The 26674-nt window shown below is 39.0% G+C and overlaps 1 protein-coding gene across 1 annotated transcript in view; it reads left to right on the top strand.

Annotated features, from left to right (window-relative positions):
- Positions 1-26674, top strand: part of POLR3B (RNA polymerase III subunit B) — an 84390-nt gene that overhangs the window by 7375 nt on the left and 50341 nt on the right. Inside the window, exons 6-13 of the mRNA XM_026117953.2 lie at positions 940-1040; positions 2481-2572; positions 3791-3908; positions 5352-5460; positions 13158-13280; positions 14787-14903; positions 16224-16358; positions 23624-23785. Of these exons, the coding sequence (XP_025973738.1) occupies positions 940-1040; positions 2481-2572; positions 3791-3908; positions 5352-5460; positions 13158-13280; positions 14787-14903; positions 16224-16358; positions 23624-23785 (957 nt within the window). The remainder of the gene's footprint in view (positions 1-939; positions 1041-2480; positions 2573-3790; positions 3909-5351; positions 5461-13157; positions 13281-14786; positions 14904-16223; positions 16359-23623; positions 23786-26674) is intronic.

Below are 26674 nucleotides of genomic sequence, written 5' to 3'. Positions count from 1 at the left end.
ATTTTAATTGCCTTTTATTAATTCATAATTAATAAGCTGAGTGATTATACAGAGCCATAAATGTACAAGTCAGAATCCTGATAAATCCATAATCCGGGAGCTCAGAAGTATAAAATGCTCAGTGAGGTCACAAATGACCTAGTGTGAGTTGCTCTGTCACATTCTGCAAATGCAGTAAGTCTTGTCCTGCATAAAGTTATGCAATACCTAAAGGGCTAGCAAGAGAATAATAGTAGAGCAAGGTTGGAGAAAGCAGACCAGAAATATCTGACTAGAAATGATTGAGCCTTGGGCTATTTAATGGCCTAGATATGTATATGCTGCTCCTCTTGCTATCTGAGGAACTTGCATATGGATTTTAGGAATCTTGGGAGGAAGTGCTACTTAGTGAGTCTTCTGTAAGTCATCTTTGGAAACAGCATCACGCTTTGAGATTTGCTCGTTATTCTATTAATAAGGTAACTTGGTGTCTCTTTTACTCCCATGTGTTGTCCTTCAGTCAGACTTCATTTGACAGCACCACTCTCCAGCTTTTGAGAGTCTTCATATAGAAACGTTCCTCAGCCAAGACCTGCTCTCAGAGCGTGTGCTTACCAGGGCACAGCACGGTTCTGAAACCCTTGTGTCTGCTCTGCCGATTAGGCCTGTTTGTTTAATTAAAAAGTTTTGAAGTTATGTCCTACACTGCTGTCCTCTGAAGAGACAGTTCCACTGCCTGCTTTTGAGACATCACAGTACTTGTATTAGGGGTTTTTTGGTTTGTTTTTTAAACGAGACTTTGCCAGATGTAATCCAGGTACTGTGAAGAATTTGGTCAAGCATCACTTTGCTTTCTTTCTTCATGAGTGCTTGTGGGAGACAGGGCAAACATGGGATATTTTAAGAGAGACTCTTCAGACTCTAAGCAGACATCTAACCATATGACTATTCTCTTTTTAGTGCCGCCTGAGAGACATGACTTATTCTGCCCCAATTACAGTGGACATTGAATATACACGAGGTAGCCAGAGGATCATCCGCAATGCATTACCCATTGGCAGGTAAGACATCAGATGTCAAGCTTCGGGTATTAGTTTTTATTTGACATCCATTCCATGTGGTGGGAGAAGATACTACTGTAAAACAAATGGAAGCTTACCTTGTTAAAAGAGAAAGTGAACAGGCAAATCTTTATGAACAGCTGTACAAGATACGATTGTTAGGTTCTGTTACAAGATTTTGTTTTACCAGAGCTTTTGGTAATTTGCCTTCTCCCAAAGAAGAATGAATGTAATGATGAATATTATCTGCATTTGGATGGAGATAAAACCAAAGGCAAAAATACTTGAAAGAATACTAAAGCTACAAGTCACGTTATTGCAAAATGAAAATAAAAAATGTTTGCTTTATAGCCAAAGGTATTTTTTCTCAGTCTTCCATACCTCACTTGCAGAGATATGTCTGTGGAAGCTGAATGGTAAAACCAGTAAAGCAAGCATTTGTTCTTCTATATGTGGTTAAACTCTCCTTTGAAATTGTTCTATTTCAGAGCCAAGGCTGAGTTTTGTGGAGAAATTTTTAAGTGTTTTTTATTGTTATTGTGACGTTGTTTTTCTAAAGCCCATCAGATGAGTTGAGAGTATCAGTATTGTGAAGCATCTAATTTCTTAAAGATGTGCCTGAGAGAGGGAAAAAAATAGCTCTAACTATGCCAAAAAAGGTAAAATACCTCGTGATTCTAGTGTTTGCTGAAGGCACAATTCTGTTTAAAGGTGGCAAAGATGTCTTTTTGTAGACAAGGGTCCTTAAAGACCAGCCTAGCTGTCTTTAAAAGATAGTGGCTTGCCAAGATTCTTTAATGAGTGCCTGTGCATGTTAGCAAAAGTAGAATACTAGCAGGGAAGAGGTGGGAGATATGTAAGGAGCTACTTCTTGTGATGAAATTTTGAGTTGTCATGTCAAAAAATATACTCTGAATTTGTCAAAAGAAAATGATATACAGCAATGCAGTTATAAAACCAAGCTTCTGTAGCTGTGGTAATATTGTATTGTTCTGAGGCATTTGTTAAGAGAATAAAACTTTTTTTAAACAAATATCTGAATTTGAGTCTTGAATTATTTTATGCAGTGTCTTATATGTTAAAAAAAAAAAAGCGTTCAAGTGAAAGTGCATTTTCACTAAAATGTATGTGATATTTCTATACAAAAGACACAGGCCTTTAATGGCTGTGCTTGCTGTGGGTGCCTGGGCTAGCTGCATAAAAGCTAACTAAATCTGCCAGTAGATATCCAATTTCAATACTCCTTTTCAAAATATATGTTCAGTGCAGTAAGGTGGGATTAAAGGAAAAAACTGTTTTCAATAGCTTACCTGTTTTCTAAAGCTTAAATGTTCTCTGTGTTCTTTCCACTTTGTTCAGCATGGTTATTGTTCTGAATTTAACTGTTCATACTTTTCTATCTCAATTTAAAATACAAGAGCAACTGTGGTTTTCTTGCAGAATGCCTATAATGCTGCGTAGCTCCAATTGTGTTCTTACTGGGAAAACTCCAGCAGAATTTGCCAAACTTAACGAATGTCCTTTAGATCCAGGTATATCTTCACCTACATCACTTTTTTTCCCATCTGTGCTTTTAATTTTAAATGTATTTCTGCTAAGAGATGTTTAGAAAAATAATGGAATGAATACTGGGAGAAAACCTGTCCCATCAGTACATTTCCTGCCACTGTGAAGTCATCATGGAAAGTTCTTAAATGTATGCCTGTAACTAAAAGACATCAAGAGGTTTTTGAAAATAATAAGAAATAGTTGACAGTGTGCAGTGTTTATGTTTGTAGACAGAGCTTTCAACCTCAAAAGCAATACACCAATGTTTTGATAAAGTTGAGAAATGTATTTATAGACTGATGTGTTACATGAGAATAGAGGTGGAGTTAGTTCTTGGAAATAAAGTGGGCTGGGGAGAGGGGAATATGATGGTACCTTCCACAACAGGAACCCTTATTTGCTGTGTTCTGTAAAGCAAGGAGGCATATGATAATATGATAACTTGAGGAGATGAATTTATAACAAGCAATTTCTTTGCTTTTTATATGCTGCTTTTGAAGCATGCGCTAGACATGTATTGTGCTAGCTTGTGGTGGCAGGATACTGTGACATGAAGTACTGTGCTTGAGGAGCTTAAATAGATGGCTACATTTTGAGAGAGGAATCTAACAGGGCAGAAATACAGATTTCTCATTGTCTTAGATACAACAAGTATCTGATGCATCGAAATATATTTTTAAAAGTAATACATGATAAATTTCTCACTAGAGTGCTGGTGAGAGCAAGTCAGTAATTATGGAAGACTTAATCTCTTTATTTGACACCAGGCATCTGAAACAGCCAGTTCTTTTTTAATGTGTTGATTACAAACTCTTCTGGCAGGCAGTATTTTTACCCAATTTGTAGTACTAACAACTTTATAACACCTTTAAATAAGTAAATAAGTAACCAGAAAGCTTTGGAGATTCTGGTCTGCTTGAGAGTTCTTTCTGGCCCTTTTCTATTCTATTCAAGTACTTCCCAAAGTCTTACATCCCACATGCTAAATGTGAGCCTAGTAATCTAATGGAACATTCTCCTACTTACTATAGGTTCCAGACAGAGTTTGTTCTTTACTCTTTCAAGGCAGAGTTTATTTTTGTGTTTCACCCTTTATGCGCTTGCAGTTTCCTTTTTAGTAATTTATATTCAAAAGCATATTGAAAGAGGTGAGTAATGTACAAAGGTACTGACCTGCAAAATCTTTCTTTTCTGTTAAATAGGTGGCTATTTCATTGTTAAAGGTGTTGAGAAAGTCATTCTTATTCAGGAGCAGTTATCCAAAAACAGAATCATTGTGGAAGCTGATAGAAAAGGCACAGTTGGAGCTTCTGTTACCAGGTATGGGAAATTTGTGCAGTTGCATAAAGGAGATAAGAATGAAGCTCTAGAAGTTGTGGGTCTTTTTTTCCCTAATACAGTTTAATGGGAAAAAAACGTAGACACGCCGTGGCTCTCTCTTGCTACAGTCGTTTTGTTTGCTAAGACATCAGTCCCCAAAACAGCTTGTACAGTATTTCCATGAAAATCAGGGGGATTTACTTGTAGGCTTCAGGATTCATCCCAAACTAGGAAAAGCAAGTTCTAATATTTAATGTAACAAAATGCACCTCATAATTGATGGTCCTTGGTGTCATTTTGCAGCAAGTAACATAAAGTTACTGCAGTGGAAATAGGCTGTAACCTTTTGTCTAACTCAAGATGGTGTAAAAGCATTTAAAGGAAACTGAGAAGGAACCAAAAATTCAGGATTTTTATTTTCTAGTAGCATTAGTAGCTTGCTTCATGATATAGACACCTCAGGACTCATAACTTAATGTAGACTAATTAACTCAGCCTGGAAGATGCAGTACAACACAGTTTGTCTCATGGCTATAACTTAAAATTGGGAAAGTACCCACACTGGCGACCTCTGTAAGGATAACAATGGCTATTAACATATGGACCTACAGAAAGGCTGCATGAGAGAAGTTTGACTTGTCTTAACTTTTCCTTTGACAGTCAGAGTCTGTTACATTAACCTGGAATGGATTTAAACTGTCCAGCCAAAATGAAATTAATCTGTCCTTCACACAGCTCTCCAGAAACTACACTGCCATTGTAGGGTAAAAGAAAGGGACACAACCAAATCAGCAGTGTAGCCAAAATGGAGGTGATACATGTAGCAAATGCACCTACCTATGGGAGACACAAAATCAAATGTTTTTGTACTGCACAAATAACTGAAAATGGCTAGTAGTCTAAGGTCTTTCCTCCTTGACCGAGTTTCATTTATGTTTTTATTGCCTTTTAGTTTTGTTGCTGCATGCTGGTGTAATATGGTACTTGTCACTATTAGATACGAGGGCTATCGTCTTTTCTCCTAGATGCCTCTCGTACCTCTCTCCCAGCTACTGTACTGCTGCGCAGACAGCCCAGATGAGATTAAAAGTGCAACCAAAAGCACTGTACCTCCTTACTGGTGTTGCCACAGTACCTGTGCACAGATTGACCTTACTAGATACATCTGAGTGGATTATAAAAGCACGCATGCATGATTTTCAAAAATTGTAAACTTCTACCTGCGTAGGTCAAATACTGACATTCCCCTCACAGATAATAGCATCCTATTACCTTAGAGTTGAGGGGTGGTGTCTGGCTGTTTTCATGTAATTTTTAAAAGAGGAGAAAGTGGGATTAATTCAGCTGAAAGACTGCTGAAACTTGAAGTGTTTTACACAGAAGATTCTAGGAATGTCAGTGCAAACCGTGTGTGACAGAATGTGTGGTTTTTTTTAATTTCAGTTCCACTCATGAGAAGAAGAGCAGAACAAATATGGTTGTGAAACAAGGAAGGTTTTACCTGAGGCATAACACTCTGTCAGAAGATATTCCCATTGCTATCATATTTAAGGTAATACAGGTTTGGTTCGAAAAAATCTGAATTGTAGTTCAAGGATGAGGATCATCAGCAGCTTTCAAAAGTTAGTATGTACAGAAGGACATGGCAGGGTTGAGGGAAAGAAAGCTGTTTTCCACTGGGAAGTGGTGTCTATTGTACAGCAAAGAGGAGAAGAAAGCGCCACATTTTTCTGCAAAGAGCACATTGCTGTGTCAGATGAATGTGTGCTACCCCCTTACTGCAGTGCAAGGTCCCTTTGCACTGCTGCTTGTGTTTCTGTTGCTACAGAAAGTCAGAAAGCTTTTGGTTTCTTTTGTTTTGAGCTGTCTTGCAAACTTGGGTTAAGGATCTTCTTTTTTTTAACTTTGAGACTACTGAGGAGCTCAACACCTTTCATTTCAGACCCAGTGCTGCGTGGCATAGCCATGAGCTGTTTATACTTCGCTTCCAGTCATAGCCATAGCGTAAAGTCACAGCATTTTGGAATGTATTGCATTTCCTAGACCTAGTCCTAAATCCATTAAGATTACTGGAATAGCTTGCTTTTCTTGGCAATTTACTTCCTTCCCCTGTGAATGAGCTCTGTCTCAATCATTCACTTGGACTCTCTCAAGTCTCAGATTCCCTGGCTGAGTCAGCAATGCTTACCTGTATCTTCAGCGTAGTGAATGCCTTGAATTGACATCATAGCTTTGAAGTAACCATCAGTGGGGCAATAGAAAGGTCAGTGCAAAAGGCACCCACCTTTGGTACTGTACAGGAGTTTGGGAGTACATGCCCTGCCAGCTGAGCCGGTTACAGTGTCATACTTCCCTCACTGCCTGTGAAACTGCCAGAACTATTTCTGTCACCCTCAGCTTCTCTCTTTCATTTGAGCCTACTCGCGTTCAGACGCAACCAGAGACAAACAGAAGGCATCTCCAGCTGCCCAGCAGGACTGGAAGCAGGCTGGTAACTCACCTGTTGGTGGCATCAAATGTCCAGGCTAGAGAAAGTATCAGAAGCAGAGGGGCAGGTGCTCTCAGGCTGCTGGAGAGAACAGGGCATGGCAGGGCCTGGGCTAGGGTCTGTTCTCCCAGGAGCTGGTAGCTGCTCCGTGTCCTGCAGGCTTCACTGCCTGTGGGTTTGCAGGCTGGTGGAGCACGTGTGCAGAGTGAAATTGGGCAGCAATCCTGGATGCACGGTGTTTAGAGGGAAGGTGGTTCAGGGCACTGAAATGCACCCCGCTGGATCTGCCTGCCAATAGAAGTAAATTCGGTAGTTCTCTTTCAGTCTTAAGTGTTTGCTTAACTGTTTGCTGTTACAGCAAAGGAAATGCTGGGGAGGGGATAATCACTTGAGGAAATAAATTGCCAGGAGAGGGCAGCACTTGCTCACAGCATCCGTACAATTCCTGCTGGCAGAGCTAATGTGTTGGACTTAGCTGGCAACTACAGACTGCTTTTCTGTATTACAGCAGCTCTTTGGCTACACAAGAGTTTTAAGAATTTTTTTTTCTAGGAAATGCTTTGTTTTTGCAAGTAGAAAATAGATAAACAATGGCTGGATTTAGACTTGAGAAACAAATGCGTATTACCTTTGATTATGCTAGTCTCTTCAAGTAGTTGGAGATCATCTGGTTTTACTGACCAGTGTTACAGGAGGTTGAGAAATGACGTGTGGGCAGAAGTGCACTGTAAGAGTGTCAGGATTAAGTTCATAACTTTTTCTATTGGAGAAAAGTGTTAATGTGAATCTTAGTCCAAGTACCAAAGTACTTAAGCGCAAATACCAAACAGCTGGATTCCACCTTCACTTTTATTATGTATTGTCACCCCCTGCTGGTACAGATAAATACCTGCCTACAGAAAAGCAACTGTTCTGGGTTGTTAATCTGAGGAGGTTGCTTTTTTTAATTTTTTCCCAGCAGTGTTGTAATGGCTACTTGATCATGTTCTGCCAACGCTTGCTATAGTTTTCTCCTTACCTACATAGATCCTTTATGTCCTATATAAATGTCGCTTTTTTATTATTTATTAAATAATACTGTATAAGAGGCTCTTGGCAGTTTCTGTAGCAAAATAACTTCATTGAATATTTGTACTGATTTAATCTAATAGGGAATTAGCTGCTCCTGTTTTAACAATTGTGAATGTACCATCTTTGAACAGCACTTACTATTCTCCTGAATGATAATCTTCCTTATCTTTCCTTTCAATGACTTGTTAACTTGAGATACCTTCTATCCCCATCTGATGACTTTCCAACTGGAAACTAGAAATCCTGGATAGTCTTTGCAATGGATCCTTAGGCAGATGCCAGCTTCCCACCTCTCTTTTTTGAGCATTGCTGTAATGGGGATATTACTTTCTTGTATTTAACTATTAAAAGTGAAGCTACAAAGCCTATATTCCTGAAACTTGAAAATCCCAGTCCCACTAAGGATCAGTCTGATGTAGCCTCAGCTCTCTCACATGGCAGTATTATACGCAGGAGATATGTTGGAAAACCAAGGAGAAGAATTTAGTTCTGCTGAGGCCCAGGCCTCAGGAAATTTTTTTTTATACCTTATCTCAATGCCTGTACCATGCATCCATGGGGCACGGGTCCTTGTTCTTACTGGTCGGTGTTCTTGTTCTTGTAATTTAAAGATTGTAACACAGTGCATGTTTGCAAGGGCCAAACTTAAGTTGCCAGACGACCTTAGTTCTGAAGTTTTAAGTTGCCTTTGCATCCTTAACTTTTACAGTAGTAACTGGTTGTATAAATTCAGATTAAAAAATAAACTGAGAAAATAATGACAAAAATCCAAATCCAAAAATCTAAGTCCCAATATTGATAAATGACCTGGTGTTCTTACAAATGACTTAAGAAGTAGATCAGGTGCAGAAATTCACTGTAGCTTTATGGAAAAGGAAGAGAGCATCAGAGATCTGTATCAGAGGGCATCAGAGATCTATATCAGAGGTCTCTGATCAGGCTACTGCAATTGTAAAGTGGAGGTGACAATATCTCTTAGAAATTTTGGTCCTAAAAGCAAGGGCTGTGATGTAGAGAGCATTACAAACACCATCCACTGAAAGAGCTGAGGCCCAAGTCTCAAAAGAGCTCATTTTAAATAGAACCTAAGAGCACTTTTGTGCTCAGACGTGAATCATGGATACATCTTGGCTACATGGTAGGACAAGACCCGAACGTACAGTATTCCCCTTTCTTTCTTTTCTTGCATGAGGAGGAAGGAAACCCAAGTGCATGGGTTATGGAAAGGGGTGGGAATAGTAGTGCAAATGTAAAGGTCCTTTGGTCTGGGTAGCTGGGGGATTAGGACTGTGTACGGTCACCCCAAAGAGTGCATCTGCCCTGCAGTTCATCCTTACCCATGGTCTCTTTTAAACTGCAAGCCTGAATGAGTTGTTCTGCCGCTTTGCTTTTGTGCTGTCCAGACCCGTGAGGAGCTTTGTGATTGGCATATTTGGGGATTTATCAGCTAGCTGCACTGAGCACGTGTAGGTCTGTGATTCTGTGAAGTCGACCAAAGCTAGATGAAATCTGTTAGGCTGCAAAAGGCATGTTCCTGGCATATTAAGTGCATTATTAAAAGGCATTATCCTGGCACTATGCTAAGGCAGAGTTGAAGTCGCTGCTCTTCAGACGTGGAGAAGGTAGTACTCGTTGTTGCTGTGCTGGCTTCAACATTTTTTTCCTGACCTTTCTTCCTGAAGGTGACAAAAGCAGGAGTGCAGCTCCTGTGTATGAAAATACAGTTGTTAGTTTGAAGTAGCCATGTAAAGGGGACAGTTTTGCCCCCGAAGGATATATTTATGAAGGTTTTTACGAGGCTGTAAGCTGCCTTGTGATGGGAGATGTTATACAAAACTAACTACAGTTTCCTACTCACTGTATAACGTTGCTTCATTAGTTAATAGACACGTATAACCAGAACAATGTTTAAGATGTCTTCAGTTGATTTGCAATCCCGAGAGACCTTTGTTTTAGCTGTATAAGTTTCAGTGGTGCACAGATCGTGTGAACTGTGTGGTGGTTTTTTTTTGAATATGTCAAAACTCTGAACTACACGTGCTTTACTCAGGGGAGCTCAGGCAGTTTTAGATAGTAGTGAGTGTTAGAGGAGGCATGGAGTATTTGTGTGGTCTTGAAGGATGTTTCTATTTTGAAAAACATCAGGGTTACACAAATGAGGTTACAAAGCGGCTGCTTTTGCAGGGAGGTGCCTGCATTGCAGAGAGCTGCATTTGTTTTAAGGTAAGGGTTATTTTTCTTTTGGGTGAGTGATCTTAATTCAGTAGCCTGGAGTGAGTAGTGGGACCTGAGTGAACGAAGGTTGCATGCTGTACAAATACTAGTTGGGGAAGGAAGAGAATGATAAGCAGCCTAGAGGAGTTAAAAGTTGAATTTTACATCATTGGGAGAAGTATCTTTGGTTAAGAAAGAGCTTTTATTTGACCAATATATGGAAGCTATAAGGAACATGCTCTAGGACCTGCAGCAAAAGATTTGAACAGCAGGTCGAGTTTCATTTTTAAAAACGTGTGTTAGTTTTGGAGCTGTTAAGATGCAACTCTAGAGGATCAGCTGAATGGTGGTCTTGCTGGGTCTGCAGAATTATGGATTCCCATGGCTGCAGTTTCATAGCTCATATTTGTTGAATTATGAAAGTTCCAGACCAATTCCGTCTGTGATGTCAACTCCAAACTTCCCTGACATCTTTTTAATCCAGTCATCTGCCTGTCTCCATTCTGTAATTTAGCCTGATAGACTGCAGAGCTACATTCTAGCGAAGTGCCATGGAAACGCCTAGACATCATCATTAAGATGTGATCTGGGGGAGGAAGAGCTGGTCAGTCTCTCTCTCTCTCTCTCTCTCTCTCTCTCTTTCTCCCTCTCCCTCTCCCTCGCACACACATGCACATGCACATATATATCTTGGGCAGCAGGAGCCTTCCCAGTCCTAGGAAGTGGTTGACCCCAGTAGACTATTTTCTCCCACTTGAACTCAGAATGATCCATATTTTCTGGATGCTTTGGCTTGTCACCCTTAGGTACATTGATTACTAGCTTTCCTACCACACTATACAACATCCTGCTACTGTATCCTTCCTAATCCTTTCATTGTTCCTGTTAGGTTGTCCCTTTGCAACATCTTCTTCCCCCCTCCTGTAAAATCACCCCTTTGCAATGTCTCCTTCCACTCAAAAATAAGCAAGACAACTTGTCTCATGCTTTGTTTTTATGTTAATTCCCTTTCTCTCAGCTTTGTCTTTGGAGGATCAGCACTTTAAGCACAGGCCCCATTCATACTTTGCATGTCCTGAATATTCCTGTAACACAAGCAAAAGCCCAGGAATATCTTGTTGCTATCCTAGCAATGTTACAGGCTAATTCTGGAGTGCTTTTTTTGTAGTGGTGCAACATCAGGGCCTAAATTACAAGAAAAGAAAGCATTGTGATTACAAATCTCTCTGATACCAGCATGTCTCTGTTGCTTGTCCCATTAATGTTGTGTGTAGGTGGATTTGTGTGTGCAGCTCTGTCCACGTTTGAGAATACAGAGGGGAGTAAATGGATTTACTTGTAGTCTGTTGTATCAGCAGATCTTCTTCAGTCATTTGCCTAAGATTTTAGTCATTAGTCCTAAGCTAATTTTCCACAATTTGCACTTATCAAATAATATGATGAATGTTGTTTGCTGGCATATCCCAGCCTTTCCTGTCATGCCGAAATTCAGAACTCTCAAGTGGGTTTGCTGCTACAAACTCGAAGTAGAAATCCACACTGGTGTAATGATATGTCCTAGTCTCATCTTGTTTCTGTCAGATTTTTAACTGGAGAATTCCTTAAGTTAGGAGAAAGCGTCAACCTTCTTTAGTTTACCCTGGCTTTCTGTTTTTAAATGGACAAAAGTATAGTATAACTGTAGGTTGATTTTTCTGCTTTTGTTCACAATTTACATGACTGTTATGATCTGTCTGCCATCCCAAAATTAACCTGGTGGAAAGAAACAGGGTGGTATCCTATCAACTTGCGTTTGATGTGCTTTAGGTAAATGCATTTCAAGTGTACGTGCCCAGAATGGCACAAAGAATTCCCTTAATAAAGTTGTGCTCTTTTCTGGCATAAGTGCAGTGATAGAATCAGTCCAGTTGTAGATCCTAAACTGGTTTGCTGGTTAGCTCTTAAGTCCTAGATGCTTGGAAAATGCGTATTGTGAAGCTTTTGTGTTTTTGTAGACTTTCCCTTTGAGTCTTGCTGTCAATTCATGATAGATTTTGATAACTTCCCTGCTGGGATTTTTAGATACTGTGTAACCTTCTTCAAAGAGGCAAGTAGGCATAGAAATACTTGAAAAACAGATATCTGACTTACTGTAATATCACTTGTTCAAATTCTGCTAGTGAAAAGTGCCTTGAGATCACCAGCATGACTGCATAGTGAGAATGAGCCATGATGAAGCACTGTTATTTGGTGAAGTAACTGTATCTTGCTTTGGCACTCAAGTTTGTCTGAGATTATTGGACTGTGATCTGTGCTTTGCACTGAAGCCTGAATTCTCACACTGTTGTAGGTGTGCACTGCTTGTAATTTTTAATAAACCACAAGGTGGAGGGACAGAGTTTTGACTTAAAGGAAATTCAACCACCTCTTTTTTGAAAAAGAAAGAAAAAAAGGCTGGATATTTGAGAATCAGGGCAACAGAGTTTTGCAGAGGGATAGCATTAGGTAGGCGTTAAGCAAAATAACACCCAGTGAAGGTAATAAAAAGGAAAGGTATTTGTGCATTTTTGAGGAAAATGTGAATATTTGGGGCACTGCCAGTTTTTAATGAGAACCAGAATGCGAGGGTCTACATAAGCCATTATTTACAATGGTCTTTGTGGCAGGCAGTTTAAGGAATAATATGAATGCAAACATAACTTCCTCACAAACTTCTGAGAAACATATTATAACTCAACCAGAAGAGGTTTAGTGAGATTATTCTGTTTCTTGATATGGCAGAGCTCCAGACAAATGTGTGAAGGGGGGAGCTTTAGCACCATCTGGAATCCACAAAGGCCTTCACTGCTGGCTGCCACCTTGAAACACTTACTGACAGAGAGATTTTTCTAAACCTGTTAAGCACTTTCTTAGTTTATTAAGCTTTTTCCGCAGCATAAAGTCTAACAAGGTGTCCAAGGATCAGTGAAATAATAGAATGGCTTTCAAGTGGAATTGTGTAGTGAAGTCATCTTCTAAATGCAAAGAGCTGCAAAGGAGGCAGACTGTAAAAATATCTCAGATAGGACGTTCTGTAACACAGACAACTGAGTTCACAAAACTGCTTGTGGTAAGAGATCGTGTGTAATCTTTTAAGTAATTTCGTCTTCCTTTTATTTATTGTAGATTTTGAATTGGTTTTCCTTGTTGCACATATGAGTTTGCTATTACCTGGTATTTATTTTTCATAAGAGAAAGCGTAGCATTTAGCTCCTGTCAGTGAAGAAAAAGGCACTCTCCAAAGAGTATGTGTGTGTTCCTGCTGCTTATCAAGATTTCCATTCTGGGTTCTTCCATAGCTGGAATATATGCTGCCAGTGCCAGATGGCACAGTTTCTGAGAGAAGAACTAGCTCTTGCTTAGTAGTAATGCTGACAAACAATACCAAATTAGCATAAGCAAATGTCAGTGAGTTAACATAAAGCCTGTGTTATTTCTGTCTTTTCTTCTTTTCCTAGGCCATGGGTGTTGAGAGTGACCAAGAAATTGTACAGATGATTGGCACAGAGGAGCATGTGATGGCTGCATTTGCTCCTAGTCTGGAAGAATGCCAAAAAGCTCAGATTTTTACACAGATGCAGGTGTGTCTTTTCACATGGCCAGTGGCCATAACATCTAAAGAGGATGAGTATTGACCACTTGTTTGTGGATTGCTGACACAGCAACTTTGTGTTTTAAGGTTTGGGGTTTTGGGTTATTTTAAACTGAGGGTTTTTAGAGGGGACAGGACTTTTCAAAAGCGATGCTTTGCTCTAATTGTCAAACTGAAAAGAGACAAAGTCAAGAAATGCTTTGTTCTCAGAAGCCAAGAGTTATGTTTTAATGTATATGACAAATAGCAATGTCCATAAGGCTCGGGGTTTTTGTTGAAGGTGATTCACGTTTTTTAAAAAGGAATTGCATGCCTCATTCCACAGAAGCCCCCTTGACATGGGCGTGACCATTTCATCGTGAGTAGATATTCTGCTCCAATCTGATCTCTTGTATAAAGTGCGCAACAACAGCCACCATCCCTCCTGCTGAAGACTGTCCAGAATTCTGTTCAGCTCGTGTACTCTTTTGCTTAGCTGGAACGTAGGCCATTTTGCTGTCAGCATTTCTATCATGTAATCTGCTAGAAGAAACTTTTGAAGATTAGTCTTATTCCTGCTATTGTAAATATTATTGAGTCTTTCATGTGTAATCTGGAGTGTTGTAAAGTGGGCCTCTTTCTAGTTTGTATCTTTTGAGGCTTGTCAGGGTTTGAAGTAGCATGAAAGCCTTCTTAATTAGAGGTCAAAAGAATAAAGTGGTGAAGCTGGAGGAACATACAAAAGTATGAGACATCCAGGAAAGTAAGAAAACATAAATATAGAAGTTACTCTGTGCAAGAAATGCCAAATGAAATGAAAAGAGAGTTAGCTATTTGGGAAGAAGGTGAATAGATGGAAAGGATAATCCATTGTGTACTGGAGAGGCTAATTCTCTGGCTTAGGTTTGAGTTCCAGATGTGAACTTCCTGTGTGGGCCTAGATCATTTCTTTAACTAATCTGACCCTGAATTCAGCAGGTTCATTCCCTTGCTCAGAAAACTGCTAAGAGAGTAAGAACCTGTTAATGACTGCAAGGTACTCTTGGGCATAGATAGATACGGCTGCCACACAGTAGCATTTTTGCCTAGGGTACACTTTGCTGTTTCATTATACCTGCATGAAACTCAAAGTGTGCAGAAGAACTGGAGATGAAAAGTCAAATGAAAGAATCTGGATGTCTTTGCTATTTATGTAGTCCTTTTTCTTATATCTCTGCAATCCCCATTTTTTTAGTATTGTCATAATCATGCTCTTTTACCACTTCCTATTCCAAATGTTACCAACATCTGCTAAACAACATCTATGAGTTGTGTCAGTTGTCCAAGAATGTTTTATTCAATCTTTTTTATCATCATCACTTACATATTAGGTATTTTTCACTTTGTCTGGAGTTTGTATCATCTGTGGCTAGTGGGAGTGCATTTATTGGAGAACCATACAGCTCTCCTTAATGTGTGTATATTTCTATGGGTAACAATTCTGATATTAACTCAAGTTAATCAACCCACTTCACAGGCATTGAAGTACATTGGAAACAAGGTACGAAGGCAGAGGATGTGGGGAGGCCCAAAGAAAACAAAGATGGAAGAAGCACGAGAGTTGCTAGCATCAACTATTTTGACGCATGTTCTTGTACGTAATGTTTTCTTTAACTGGAGTAAATTTGAGGGCTTATTTTCTGAGATGAGACAATATCTCTGCTGCTTGAGGCCCTGTCAAAGTCTGTAAGTACTACAGTGTCTGAAATCTTTGCATGCAGAAAAATCCTTTTGGTCCTGTTGTAGAGCTCAGCAGAATTCTGATAAAGTTTTACAATAGAGGAGAGAAAACCTAAAGTGAATAGTGAAATGCTCATGAGACTTAAGATGGTTTAAAGTCCACTGGGTAGGGAGATACCATTTAGTCTGTATTTGTCCACTGTCACCATCTTGCCTGCATTAGAACATGGTGCTGTAGGAGCACTCACACCTGTAATTCTTCTGGGCAGCTTTGGTGGCAGTCAGAGTCAGATTAAAAACTAAATCTGCAAAATATTCACAATGGGAATACTTCTATTTAATGAAAATTTGAAGATACTCATTCTTACAGTCTTTTAAGAAATGGCCAGACAATGCATCAGTTGCATATGGCATCGATCCTTCTGAAAACAGAATAGGAGCTGATGATCTTACATGAGTTGATCAGAATGCCATAGTGATGAGTTATGAATGCAGCTGTCTCTGATCTTCCTCACAGAAGAGGGTTCCTACAGTACAGGAACTTAAGATTTATCCTGGCTGAGTGTTGGAGAGAAGACAGGTAGACTTCTGCAAAGTGTGGTTTCATTCATAACCTACGGGGGGGGAAGTATAAATTCAGTCAAAATATGAAGTGATGAGACAGTTACAAATCTTAACTGGTAGAGACATGCAACAGTTGGAGAATGAGCAGGAAAAAAATGGTCCCTATCACAGGATCATGCAGGTGTTTGTAGCCTGTGTGAAGAGAAGCTGTTCTGTATGGCAAAGTCAACACAACCTTTATGATGTAAGCTTTGTTGGCAGGGGAATAGATCTTTAATTGCTTTGTAGCTAAGATAAGTAAACCATCCTCAAATTAAAGAGGAAAATTTGGATTAAGTCAAAAATAATCTGAATGTTTATGAAATGCTGCACCATTGAACTGTTTATCATCCTATGCGTTTTTTCTGCATAGCCAAGCAATATTAGCTGTTGTCAGGACCTTACCCTCATGACCTATACCTTTACTCTGGTGTCTTCTCCGTTTACCTTCTGTTTCAATTTCACTGATACAGATTACTTTTAGGGTTGTTTTTTTTAAGAAGGTAAAGTGCACAAATGCACTTCTTAACTCTTCACTCAGCCCAGATTTCCTTTTAAGTGTGTGTCTTTGCCAGAGTAAGAACTGAAGAATTGCTCCTGAAACATCAGTCTCCTCTTTTTTTGCTTACAGGTGAAGGAATTCAATTTTCGTGCCAAATGCATTTACACAGCAGTGATGGTGCGCAGAGTAATTCTGGCCCAAGGAGAAAATAAAGTCGATGACAGAGATTACTACGGAAATAAACGTTTGGAGTTGGCTGGGCAGGTGGGTTTCTACTTTGGTGCTAAGGGCTCTTTTGAGGTTTTGTTAGTATCTACTTTTAAAAGATGCAAGAATAAGGAGCATGACTGTCTTCTTGACTGAAGTGTTTTTGCTCTCATTTTATTGTCTTGGCTTTTCTGTGTTGACTCTCTCTCTCTATAGATATATGCTTCCCCTGATTGGGACTAATAAATTGTATCCTCACTTCTGTGCAGTAAATATCCTCACTTTTATGCCAGGTAAAAGGACAGAGCAGTGTAAATATGGCATCAGTTCTTGTTCCATTATAACACTGTACCAACAAGGCGGCTGTAAGATCCATCTTCCAAAGTCCCTCTGTAAATGACAGAAGAAGGGAAGGAACTGGGGCCGAGTAGATGCCTGTTAGACCCAGGCTCTGCCACTGTGGAGAATCCAGCTTGGGTAGCAATTCACGAAACAGCCACTTGAGTCTGCTGTAATTTGGAAAAGCCTGTAAGATTACTGTCTATTTTCAGCTGCTTTTCCAGCCTATAGACTATCATGAATCAGGAAAGTGGTTTAAAGCCTTAATAGACCCTTCCCTTTGAGCTACGGGCTCTGTGCTGAGCCTCCAGGAGAAGCAGCACAAACACTTGCATTTAGTTTCTGAGACTGTTGCCATATGTCTCTTCTGGTGCAGTTGCATCTACTGAAGATGGTAAAATCCTCCACTGCTTCTGTTTGTGCATCAGATGGATGTTACACCCCTCTAGTTCTGCCGGAAGAATGACTTGGAGAAATCTTCAGTTTACTTCAGGCAGAACTTGAGGGGTTTATTTGGATCTTTTAAAAATGGGTAAGTTAACTTGGCTGACTAATGAGAGTGAATTGCATGAACTTCTCCGCTTGCACTTGCATTTTGGCAGTGGAGGTAGAAGCAGTAACAAAGGACTGGGAAGCAGGGCATAGTTTGAGGTGCCTGACTGGCACCATTATTTTGCAGAGCATGGCAGTTTACAGCCATTGTCCGAACTACTCTATGCTCTTAGGCAGTGAGGACTTGCCTGTCAGGTGAAGGAACTACCTAGCTCCCAGAACATGGGCGTTTGTTTACCATTTGATTAAATGGTTCATATAAAGATGGGACTTCATTGCTCTGCTCTGTAATATTTTAAGTTGGGGTTTTGGCACTCAGTATCTTCTGTGCTTTTGATCATATATCAGAAACTTAAGACGAGTGTATTCGGCAGGTTGGAGAAACTGCATCTCTGGCCCCCACATCCTTGGCATAGAGATTTCTGTTGTGGCACAAATAATAGCAGCCATTGCTTCTTAGTGTCCAGTGTGAATTCTCGGCTTCTGTACTTTTTAAGATGTGTCTTTAGATATTGCCTCTTGCCTTATTTTCCTCCCCACCCTGCCCTTAATGCATGCATGCATGCACACATGTGAACACATACGGGCAACCCTGCAGCAAAATCAGCGTGAAAACACATGCTTTGTTTCGTAGTTGTCTGAAAAACTAAGATGACCCTCTTGAATTATCTGAGCATAAATAAAATAACAGAAACTCTAAACCAGAATGAAAAAAAAATCTCTTCTTCAAATTAGTAAATTACTGTGCATCAAACTTTTTACTCTTGTACTGAAGCAAAACTTATTTTTAAAGTGTAAGGAAGAGTAAGAAGACACTAGTGCAATATTCTAACTGGCAAATGTTTTAAGCTTTAATGGATTTATTTGGTTTCTGTTGTGGTGCTGTTGCTGTAGTTCAGTGTGACTGTGATCGATATAAATAGTTGTTGCTCTGTCATCATATTGTTTTTGTTTAAATAGATTGAAGAGTAGGTTTTTTTTTTCTCTAATATTTTAGATACAGAAAATGCAGCAGGTAAAAAAACTACTTTTCCACAAGCTGTAAGAAAAAGGCCTCTGCTCCTAGGGATGTTACCAACCAAAGTTGTTTTAAATTAACGGGGAAAGGTTTTAAATGTAGAGGATCATGATAACAAAGGCAATGCGTATTTTTTCTACATCAAGGAGAACTGTGCAGGGAGGGTTTGTAACACTTGATTAAGAGTAGTTCTGGCTCCCTTGTCATATATTAAATGTTCGTTTCAAGCTGAACACTTGTATTCCTCATTGCCACAGGTTATCCATATAATACTAATTTGATTGGATTATAGCCTAAAAAGTGTGAAGAGATTTTGTTTTGTCAGTTTCTAAATGCTTATGTGTAACTAAAGTTTGTGTAGATGAAATGGCCAGTGGGTTTTTTTTTTTTTTGTTTTTGTTTTTTAATGCCAATGTGTTCCTGGAGTTAAAATCCTGTTGCTTTAAAATTTGAATAAAGAAAAAAAAAAGAAAAGATTCCCATGTGAGAAGAAAAACATAGCAGTCTAAACAATGTAAAGACATAAAAGGCATTGTGTTTATAAAAATGTGTGAAAACAATAGCTGCTAATTTCACACCCCGTGGGACAAGAGAGTACGAAATGTGCTTTAGCTTTAGATAACAGGGTTGTATCCACTAGCCAAGCTGGTTTACAGAGCTTTCTCTTAGTCTTTCTGCCACTAGAGGCTTGGCAGGCCAGGTGCCAGCTGAGGTGTTAGCAAAACCTACCGATTTCAGGCTTAATCTTTTCACCTACCTTTTCTCTTTCCTTAATGTGTTCATTATTTGCCGAGCATTACTCTGTTCTTTGTCCTCATTTTTTTTTTTGTTTCTAATGCAGCTTGCTTTGTATGGGTGAGATATGGAACAGCACCAAAATCCGGCACCCTGGAAAGCAAGGGATTTCTACCCTGTGACAAAAGAATACCGCCTTGACTTCAGAGATTGCCTAATCCCAGCTGTTCTGATAATATAATTAAGGCTGCCTAATGTCTTTAATTTTGCAACCAGTTTGTGTGAAAGGGAGAATTTGGCACTCTAAAGGCTTAAACGCTAAATAGCAATCTCAAGGCGCCTAATTAGAATTCTCTGACATTAAGCTAATTGGTGAAACTGTATTTCAGCAGCTTAACTTCTTTATTAATTTTTCTTAGGATTTTCAATGAAAATCAATTGATGAGCTGTCAGTAATTTTTTTTCTTAAATATAATTTGCTCTTCAGTGCTCCTGTCTTAAGCAGTCTGAAAGGCCCTGGACTAACTATGAAATCCATTGAATATTATCGCTGGCATTCCATCCCTTTTCTTTAATCACTTACTCTTGACTTAAATAATGTGGTTATTGTGAGACTCTGTCTTGCAGATAGTCAGAGCTCTTACAAACAGAGAGTCTGTGAGGGAAAATAGCAAAGTATGATGCTTTTCAGCCTGGTGAATATTAGCAAGTTGGTGTTCTTGGCATGTAAGTTATTTTATTAGTTCAGAGAAAAGGAAATATGGCATGATGTCATATTCACTACAGCATGTGGAATTAGGAGATTTTTGCAATTTTACATTCAAGAAATCAGATATGAAAATATTTTCCTGTATGATTTTTTTTTATTAGCTGTTCATTTACGTCCTGCCCAGAAACCTGTTGAGATCAAATGTATACCATGATTGATTTCAACAGAGTCTAGCTCTTACATAACAAGATTATCAGACATCTAAAAGCTGTGCACAGCTCTTCCTTCTTTTACTCTTTTCTCTTCTTGTTTGAAATACGTACTTCAATCTAGTTTTTGGAGACTTCCTTGAGTTCTCCTTCTTAATATCTGCCTGACTGTGGAAAATAATGAAATGACATAAGCTAAAAAGTGTTTTTTAAAAGAATGGATTGTTTCTCCCTAGTTAAGCTAGAATTTTGCGGTTAAGCTGTTCTTTGTTATGTGTGAGGGACAAGGTGGGAACAAAGTATGTCTTTCCAGAATGGTAGTATTTACTTCTTAAGAATAGGCTCAGGCTTGAAAATCTGTAAATAGATCAGATGAATAAGTTTATGTGGATTATGGCTAATGGATCTTTTAAGAAAATTAGTGTTGACTGCCATAACCTTTTTTTCCTCAGGTTACTTTAACAGAATAAATTAAAATATTTCCAAGTGTCACATAGGGATGGTACTAGGTGGGAGGGGCAGGTGGTTAAGCTGATGTATAACACTTATTTGGATCTATGAACACTAAAATGTCTCGATACTAATTTGTGTGGATTCACCACAGGGCAGCAGTTAAACTGGATACTTCCAGAAGGACTGGCAGAGTGGATTACCTTAAATCAATCTTTTTATCATTTTTATCCTCCATTCTTCCATATTGAGAAAGGACGTGTGCATGTGTTTCCTTCTTCTGAATGGTGGGGTAGCTATACACTCATTCCTTATTAGTCTCTGAGGAGATCACACAAGGATCCCCTTGTGTAGGAGGTTTTGCGCCTCTGCTTTTGATCAGATGTGGGCTTTAATCCTTGACAGTTACTGTGACTTCATCAGTAGGTCCAGTTTATGGTCAGCATCTCCAAATCTCTTCCCTTCAAGAGGCACACTCATTAATAATCAGGGATCAAGCAGATTTCTTAAAGCAAGGCAGCATTTAAACACCAGAAAAACAAGTCCTAAACAAACTTTTAACTCTAAGTAGACTGTAGACATGTTTAGTTATGGATGCACAGGAAATCTGGTTTGTCAGAACTTCCAGAGAAGAATTTCATGTGTGTGAAATGTTGAATACATGGAATTTCAGCCAACTGGGTTACTTGTTATGCTCGACACTTCATCTCATGAAGATGCTCTTACTTCTGAGGGAAGCCTAATTCAGATGACCTGTGACATCTCAGGTGAATTGGACATGACTGTATTTCTTTTGACAGTGGCGAGAGGGTATTGTCTTTTAATGTGAATGATACTACAAAGATCAGGAAGGGAAGAGGGTCTACAATACCTTTCTCTCATGCCAAGGCCAGCTAAAAAAAATACATAATCAATTTTCAGCAAAGGATCTGTTTCTGAGCAAGTCTGTGAATAACAATGTGAAAGAGACCCCTCTTTTCTTGGGCCGAGGATGAGGCAGCCCTTGTGACACTAGTGGACAGTGTCATGAAGGGATTCTTTTGAGTTGGGGAATACTTGCACATCCTCAAAGACAAGATTTTTTAAGTTGTTACAATGAAAAAGTGTTTTCTGAAATGTGTGCTCACAAGCATGGTGAGTCAGATGGAAGAAAGACCTTATGAACACCCTAAAAGATTTGCTCTTCCAGGGAAGGATTAAATATGTTTTAATATACACATCAAATACTTAGCATCACTGTATATCTTTTACTCCTAGGAGTGTAGAACATTAATTTATGTTCTTGGCTTGAGATTTTTTTTAAACTGTCAGTCCTAACTTAAATTGAACTCTCAGCCACTTCCATTTTGGTCTAGAGTTAACATACAGGATTTGTTATCACCGGTTTTCATGGTGTCTTATGGTTAAGTGTTCATCGCTAAGTGTTCATGTCTTGTAGACTAGACTGTTGAAGATAATACAGTCCTGCTCTCCATGAAACCCCCTAGGAGAGTTTTGTAGCAACTCGGATGTCTGCCTTGAGTTTTCAGGTGCTCTTGATATTCCTAAATTCATCCACAATGCTAGTGAAAAGGGCAGCTTATAATTTAGGTAGCTGATTTACAGTGTTATTTGCCAAGTGCTTTGGTCAGCCCAGCTGGGCATGTAGGTGGAGGAAGGCAAATGAAAGCTAGTGGCCCATCCTATTAATAAAGGCATGAGTGATTTGCTCTCCTGTTTCCAGGAGGGGAGGGGATGTTGGGACTATATCTAATGTAGGCAGTTATAATTCAGTTTAATTCTGCACATATGGAAGTTAAATGGTGCAACTGACTCCAAAATGTCTTAGCTTGTGGTAGCTGAATACCTAGCTTGTTCAGTCCTGCAATGCTTTGTACACTGGGAACTACCATTTTTGGCATTTGGTAGCTGCTGCATTTTTAGACTGACATTTGAAGCTGCTGGAAAATAGAGTCCCAGGATAGGATTGCTGCGCTTTAGAATTTACACTGCTCACTTGCAAAACTAATTATTGTGAACATGTAAATTTGCATTACATGATACATTTTAGGTATTTTGGGAAACTATTAGTGACTACTAGTCACTATTAGGGAGGTTGGGCAACTTGTAAAAGCAAAGCAAATTAGCCAATAAAAGATCCCAGATTTTGTAGCTTTTCCCTTTTATGGATATTTTAAGAACTAGAAATAATTAGTATGTATAGTAATATATATATGCAGGAAATAAATGGTTTAAATTATAGTACTCTTGAAGAGATGTATTGCTGTTTTTTCCAGTTCACCTATACTAAGTAGCTTCTCTGTTTAAGCCCCTTCTTTAGGGCTCTGTAGGCTCCTTGTTTTAGGGAGAGATGTGGGAGGGCACTGCAATTTGCAGATAGTAGCACTTCTAGAAAAGGTTGATAGGTATAGAGCTCTCCATAGGACTCGGCACTGGTGTGTGATTGTTTTTCCACAGGTTGTGACCTGCAGAAAGTAGTTGGATAAAAGTTTATGAGTGGGGCGGCTGGCTACATAACCTGAGATCTGTACTGTCAGTTGTCAAGAGCAGAGGTTGATGTGAGCCAAAAAAAGTCTCTTTAGTTCTGCTTGTGCAGAAGCTGCAGTATCTGCTCACCTTGTGTGCTTCAGTGTGGTCTTGCAAACTATGCACTGCTTTTGAATCCTGCACTGCTGAACTGCTTCCCCTAACAGCCTCTTACAGGTGGCTTTCTTGTCCATTTTAAGAAGCCCCTGGGAGGGGGCACTGTAAGCAGCCTTCTTCTCTTTACTAATAGAATATCTCCAAGGAGGGACTCTTGTTTCTTTACTGGGATTATTCCATTCAGTAGTAGAACAGAAGCTGTTCTTGCCTCCAAATCATGCGTGCAATTCAGGGTTTTGTATTTAGGGTGTTTAAGAAATCTTTAAGAAATTGTGACTTTAGGAAGGAAAAGGCTGATTGGCTGGATTAATGTAAGATTGGGGAAAACAACTAATACATGGTAGTATAGGTGTGGATGGATGTGTTAAGATGTCAAGAAAGAATGATCAAAGTAAACCAAAAAGGGATGAATGAGTAAGCTTAGACCATTCTTCTTTTTAATACGCTTTCTATTATGATATAATTTCTATTTATTGCACTTTGTTTTAATAAAAGTTTAAAATAAGCCATGTGAGAAGTATACCAGTTAAGAAACAAAGAGGGTTTTTTTTTTAACTGATCAGAAGTATAAGGTTACAGATATAAGATATCTGCTTTATTTCCGCTGCATTTCGCAGACCTGGAAAAGTATCGCTTTTCCTTTAATCTATTTGTTTTGTGTTTCCAGCTTCTTTCTCTTCTATTTGAAGATTTGTTCAAAAAATTTAACTCTGAACTTAAAAAGATAGCTGACCAGGTAATCCCCAAGCAACGAGCAGCTCAGTTTGATGTAGTGAAGCATATGCGTCAGGACCAGATCACCAATGGCATGGTCAATGCCATTTCCACAGTAAGTACTTTCATCTTAATTCTAATATGTAAAGTTTTTCCACCATGCTGAATGATGGAAAAGTGTGAATTTTGTTTTGATGGCTCCATTAGCTTTGGTCATAGAAGCAAATCTATTTAATACTCTTTGTAGATCATAACTGCAAAACTCTGTAATTGGCAAGGCTTTTGGAGTTCATTGAAGGGTCATTAATCATCAAACCACTTTTTATTTTACCATTTGTTTCAAAGTGGTGTTTGAAGTGTTTGTTAAGAAATGGTAAAACAAGCAAATTTAAAATATGATCATGTTTATATTTTGGAACTTGCTGTCTTCCAGGTTCTGCTTTCTAATATGGTTCATGGTATTTTTTCTTATTATCTGGATTTAGTCAGGGTCAAGCTGTAAAGTATGTGCAAAAGGTAGTTGAAAAGATCAGTAAGGCATCACGAATGGAAAACAATTGCCAAAAAAAAAGTTATCTGAATTTTGAGCCCTTTTAAAAGGGCTGCGTTTTTATTTGTGTAAAGTTGCTAGTAAGAGCAGATTTGCAGACTACGAAGTAGCACCTCTCTGCTACATTTACACCTGATACTGACCTATTTAACATAGGGAAAGCTGCTAAATGCCACATTACTGCAAAAAATTTGTAGTAATTAAGCCTCCAAATATTTGTTTTGGTTAGATTTTAGCCTATGTCTGCCTTTTACTAGAGTGGATATTTTCATTCATGCCAGTGGAAAAAACAAAAATAAAATTACTAACTTTGTCTTTTACCTCGCGCATCTGCAACACCAAATTGTTAGATGGTTCCTGAAATCTAGCTACAAGCTTGTAAGCCACTTTGAAATCCATGAATTTTTAAGAAATTAGATTAGTCTAAGTATTTTAGTAGCCGGTAAAAATTGTGCAACTCATTTTTTTTAATCTTTGGAACTCTTGAGAGGGCTTTTTTGCCTAGCATGAGACGGAGGTTTTTCTTCAGTTCTTGTAAACAAAATTAATGCCACAAATTGCATCCAGAACCACCAACGGTCTGTTACTTACAAATCCCAATGTTAAAGCTTGTCACTATTTAATTTTATGAGTGCCCCAAATGTAGTTAAATCTCTACAGTGTGCATAACCAAAACAATTGACAGATTTGTTTCTCTAAATGCTACTGCTTTCTTCTAGCTGGTGCCAGTTTTTCCATTTGGACTGACAGAGATAAATCTGCAAACTATTCAGTACATATTGTAAAGTCTTCCTTCTTCCACTGTCTTAGGGCATTTTTTTTTAACGCCACATAAGCAGTTAAACACCATCTGCTCTTAAGCATTGAAAACAATTTCTCGGGAACAATGCGCAGTGCATACTATTCAAGAGATTAAGCAAATACCATAAAAATCATTCTTGGAAACAACAATCTCCAATCTCACCAGAATGCTTCAGTGATAGCCTCAAAGAGCATGAAATAGCTCAGTAGACTCATAATTACATGAGTAGCCTGCAGAAGAATTCATACCACCACTACATCAGCTGTGCAGTGGTGTTCAATGGTATTGACTATAGGCCTACTTTTTACCCTAGAAAATACCAGAGTAGGTCAGGCAGTAATGTTACAGGCCTAATAGACATTTCAGTGCCCACAGAATCTTGCGATACCTCTGAGGGTGCAACCTTTCACTTCGTAGGAGTTTGCAGTAGGGAGTTCTCTGTCGGGGTTGTCTTGCAACAGCCCTGGCCCCATTTCATCTTTTTGGACAGACCCGAAGGAGTCAGTCTGTCAGTCAGTCAAAGCACGGAGAATTTTTCACATTACTTCTGCGAGTGGCATTTTTACCTCCTCTTTCCCCTTTCCTCTAGTCTTCAAGGTTTCACAATCTTCTGAGCAGTGCAGAAGAAACCACATACTGGTTTATGCTACAGATGCAATCATTTGTCGTGTGAGAAGAACTACTCATGAATTCATTGTATTCTTCCATGCATATTCTGATAACTCCCTGCCGTTTAAGAATGAAATGGTCTGTGAGTGAGACCTTCCTGAGCAGGGTGAGCAACTAGACAGTTTTCTGCTTTTGATTTCCTTACTATTGGGCATTATGCCTTCCCTCTTTCGCTAACAAGGAGAAAAAGGAAATTCCACTGGCTCTTAATTGTCAGGAATGTGTAAAAAATGTGAAAACATTGGGGTGGTTAGTGGTTTCTTGCTGTTCATCATAAAATGGGATTTTACTATTAATGTATAACTGCAGAAGCCAAGCAAATTACCTCCCCAAATGACTTCAGTGCAATACAGCAAGCAAGCTCCTAATTCTTTGTTAGCAGTGGTGGGCTGTTGTACTGAGATCTTCACTGCCTTCAGACTGACCAATAACATGGTGACTGGGGGCAAATAGTAGTAAATGGGACAGAAACTTGCTGTATCCAATGAATAAGGTGCTGGGAATCATATATGGAGTAGATGTCATCAAGTGAAAAAGCGTAGCACCAAAATTCAAGATCCTGCAGAAATGCTAAGTTAGATTGCAGTGAAAACCTAGATACGTGTAGAGATAATTAAATCTGCTTATCATGGAAACATAACTCTGTGTCCTAGAACATTCTCTAACTTCTCTGTTCTAATGAAAATTACAATCAATATTGGCATTGACAGGCCTGAACCACGAAATCTCTGACATACGCATAGATCTTGCGTTTCGTAGTTCTGTGACAAGTCACATCAATGAGTCATTTTCCTCTCGATTCTTAAACCAAAGGACTTCAAGAAAGTACAGACAACTTTAATGTCAAATTTCTCCAGTAGAAACACCTGTATTTCCTACCAAAATAACAAATCATGGACAAGGTAGAACTGAAACAGTTTATAGATTGTACTGTAAAAGTGTATTCCACTCAAAAGACTTCAATAAGGGCATCAGCCCAGCTT

This window comes from Dromaius novaehollandiae, chromosome 1 (assembly GCF_036370855.1).
Source record: "Dromaius novaehollandiae isolate bDroNov1 chromosome 1, bDroNov1.hap1, whole genome shotgun sequence".
Taxonomy (NCBI): Eukaryota; Metazoa; Chordata; class Aves; order Casuariiformes; family Dromaiidae; genus Dromaius; species Dromaius novaehollandiae.
Note: the sequence above shows the minus strand (reverse complement) of the source record. Positions and strands in the feature narration are given on the sequence as shown.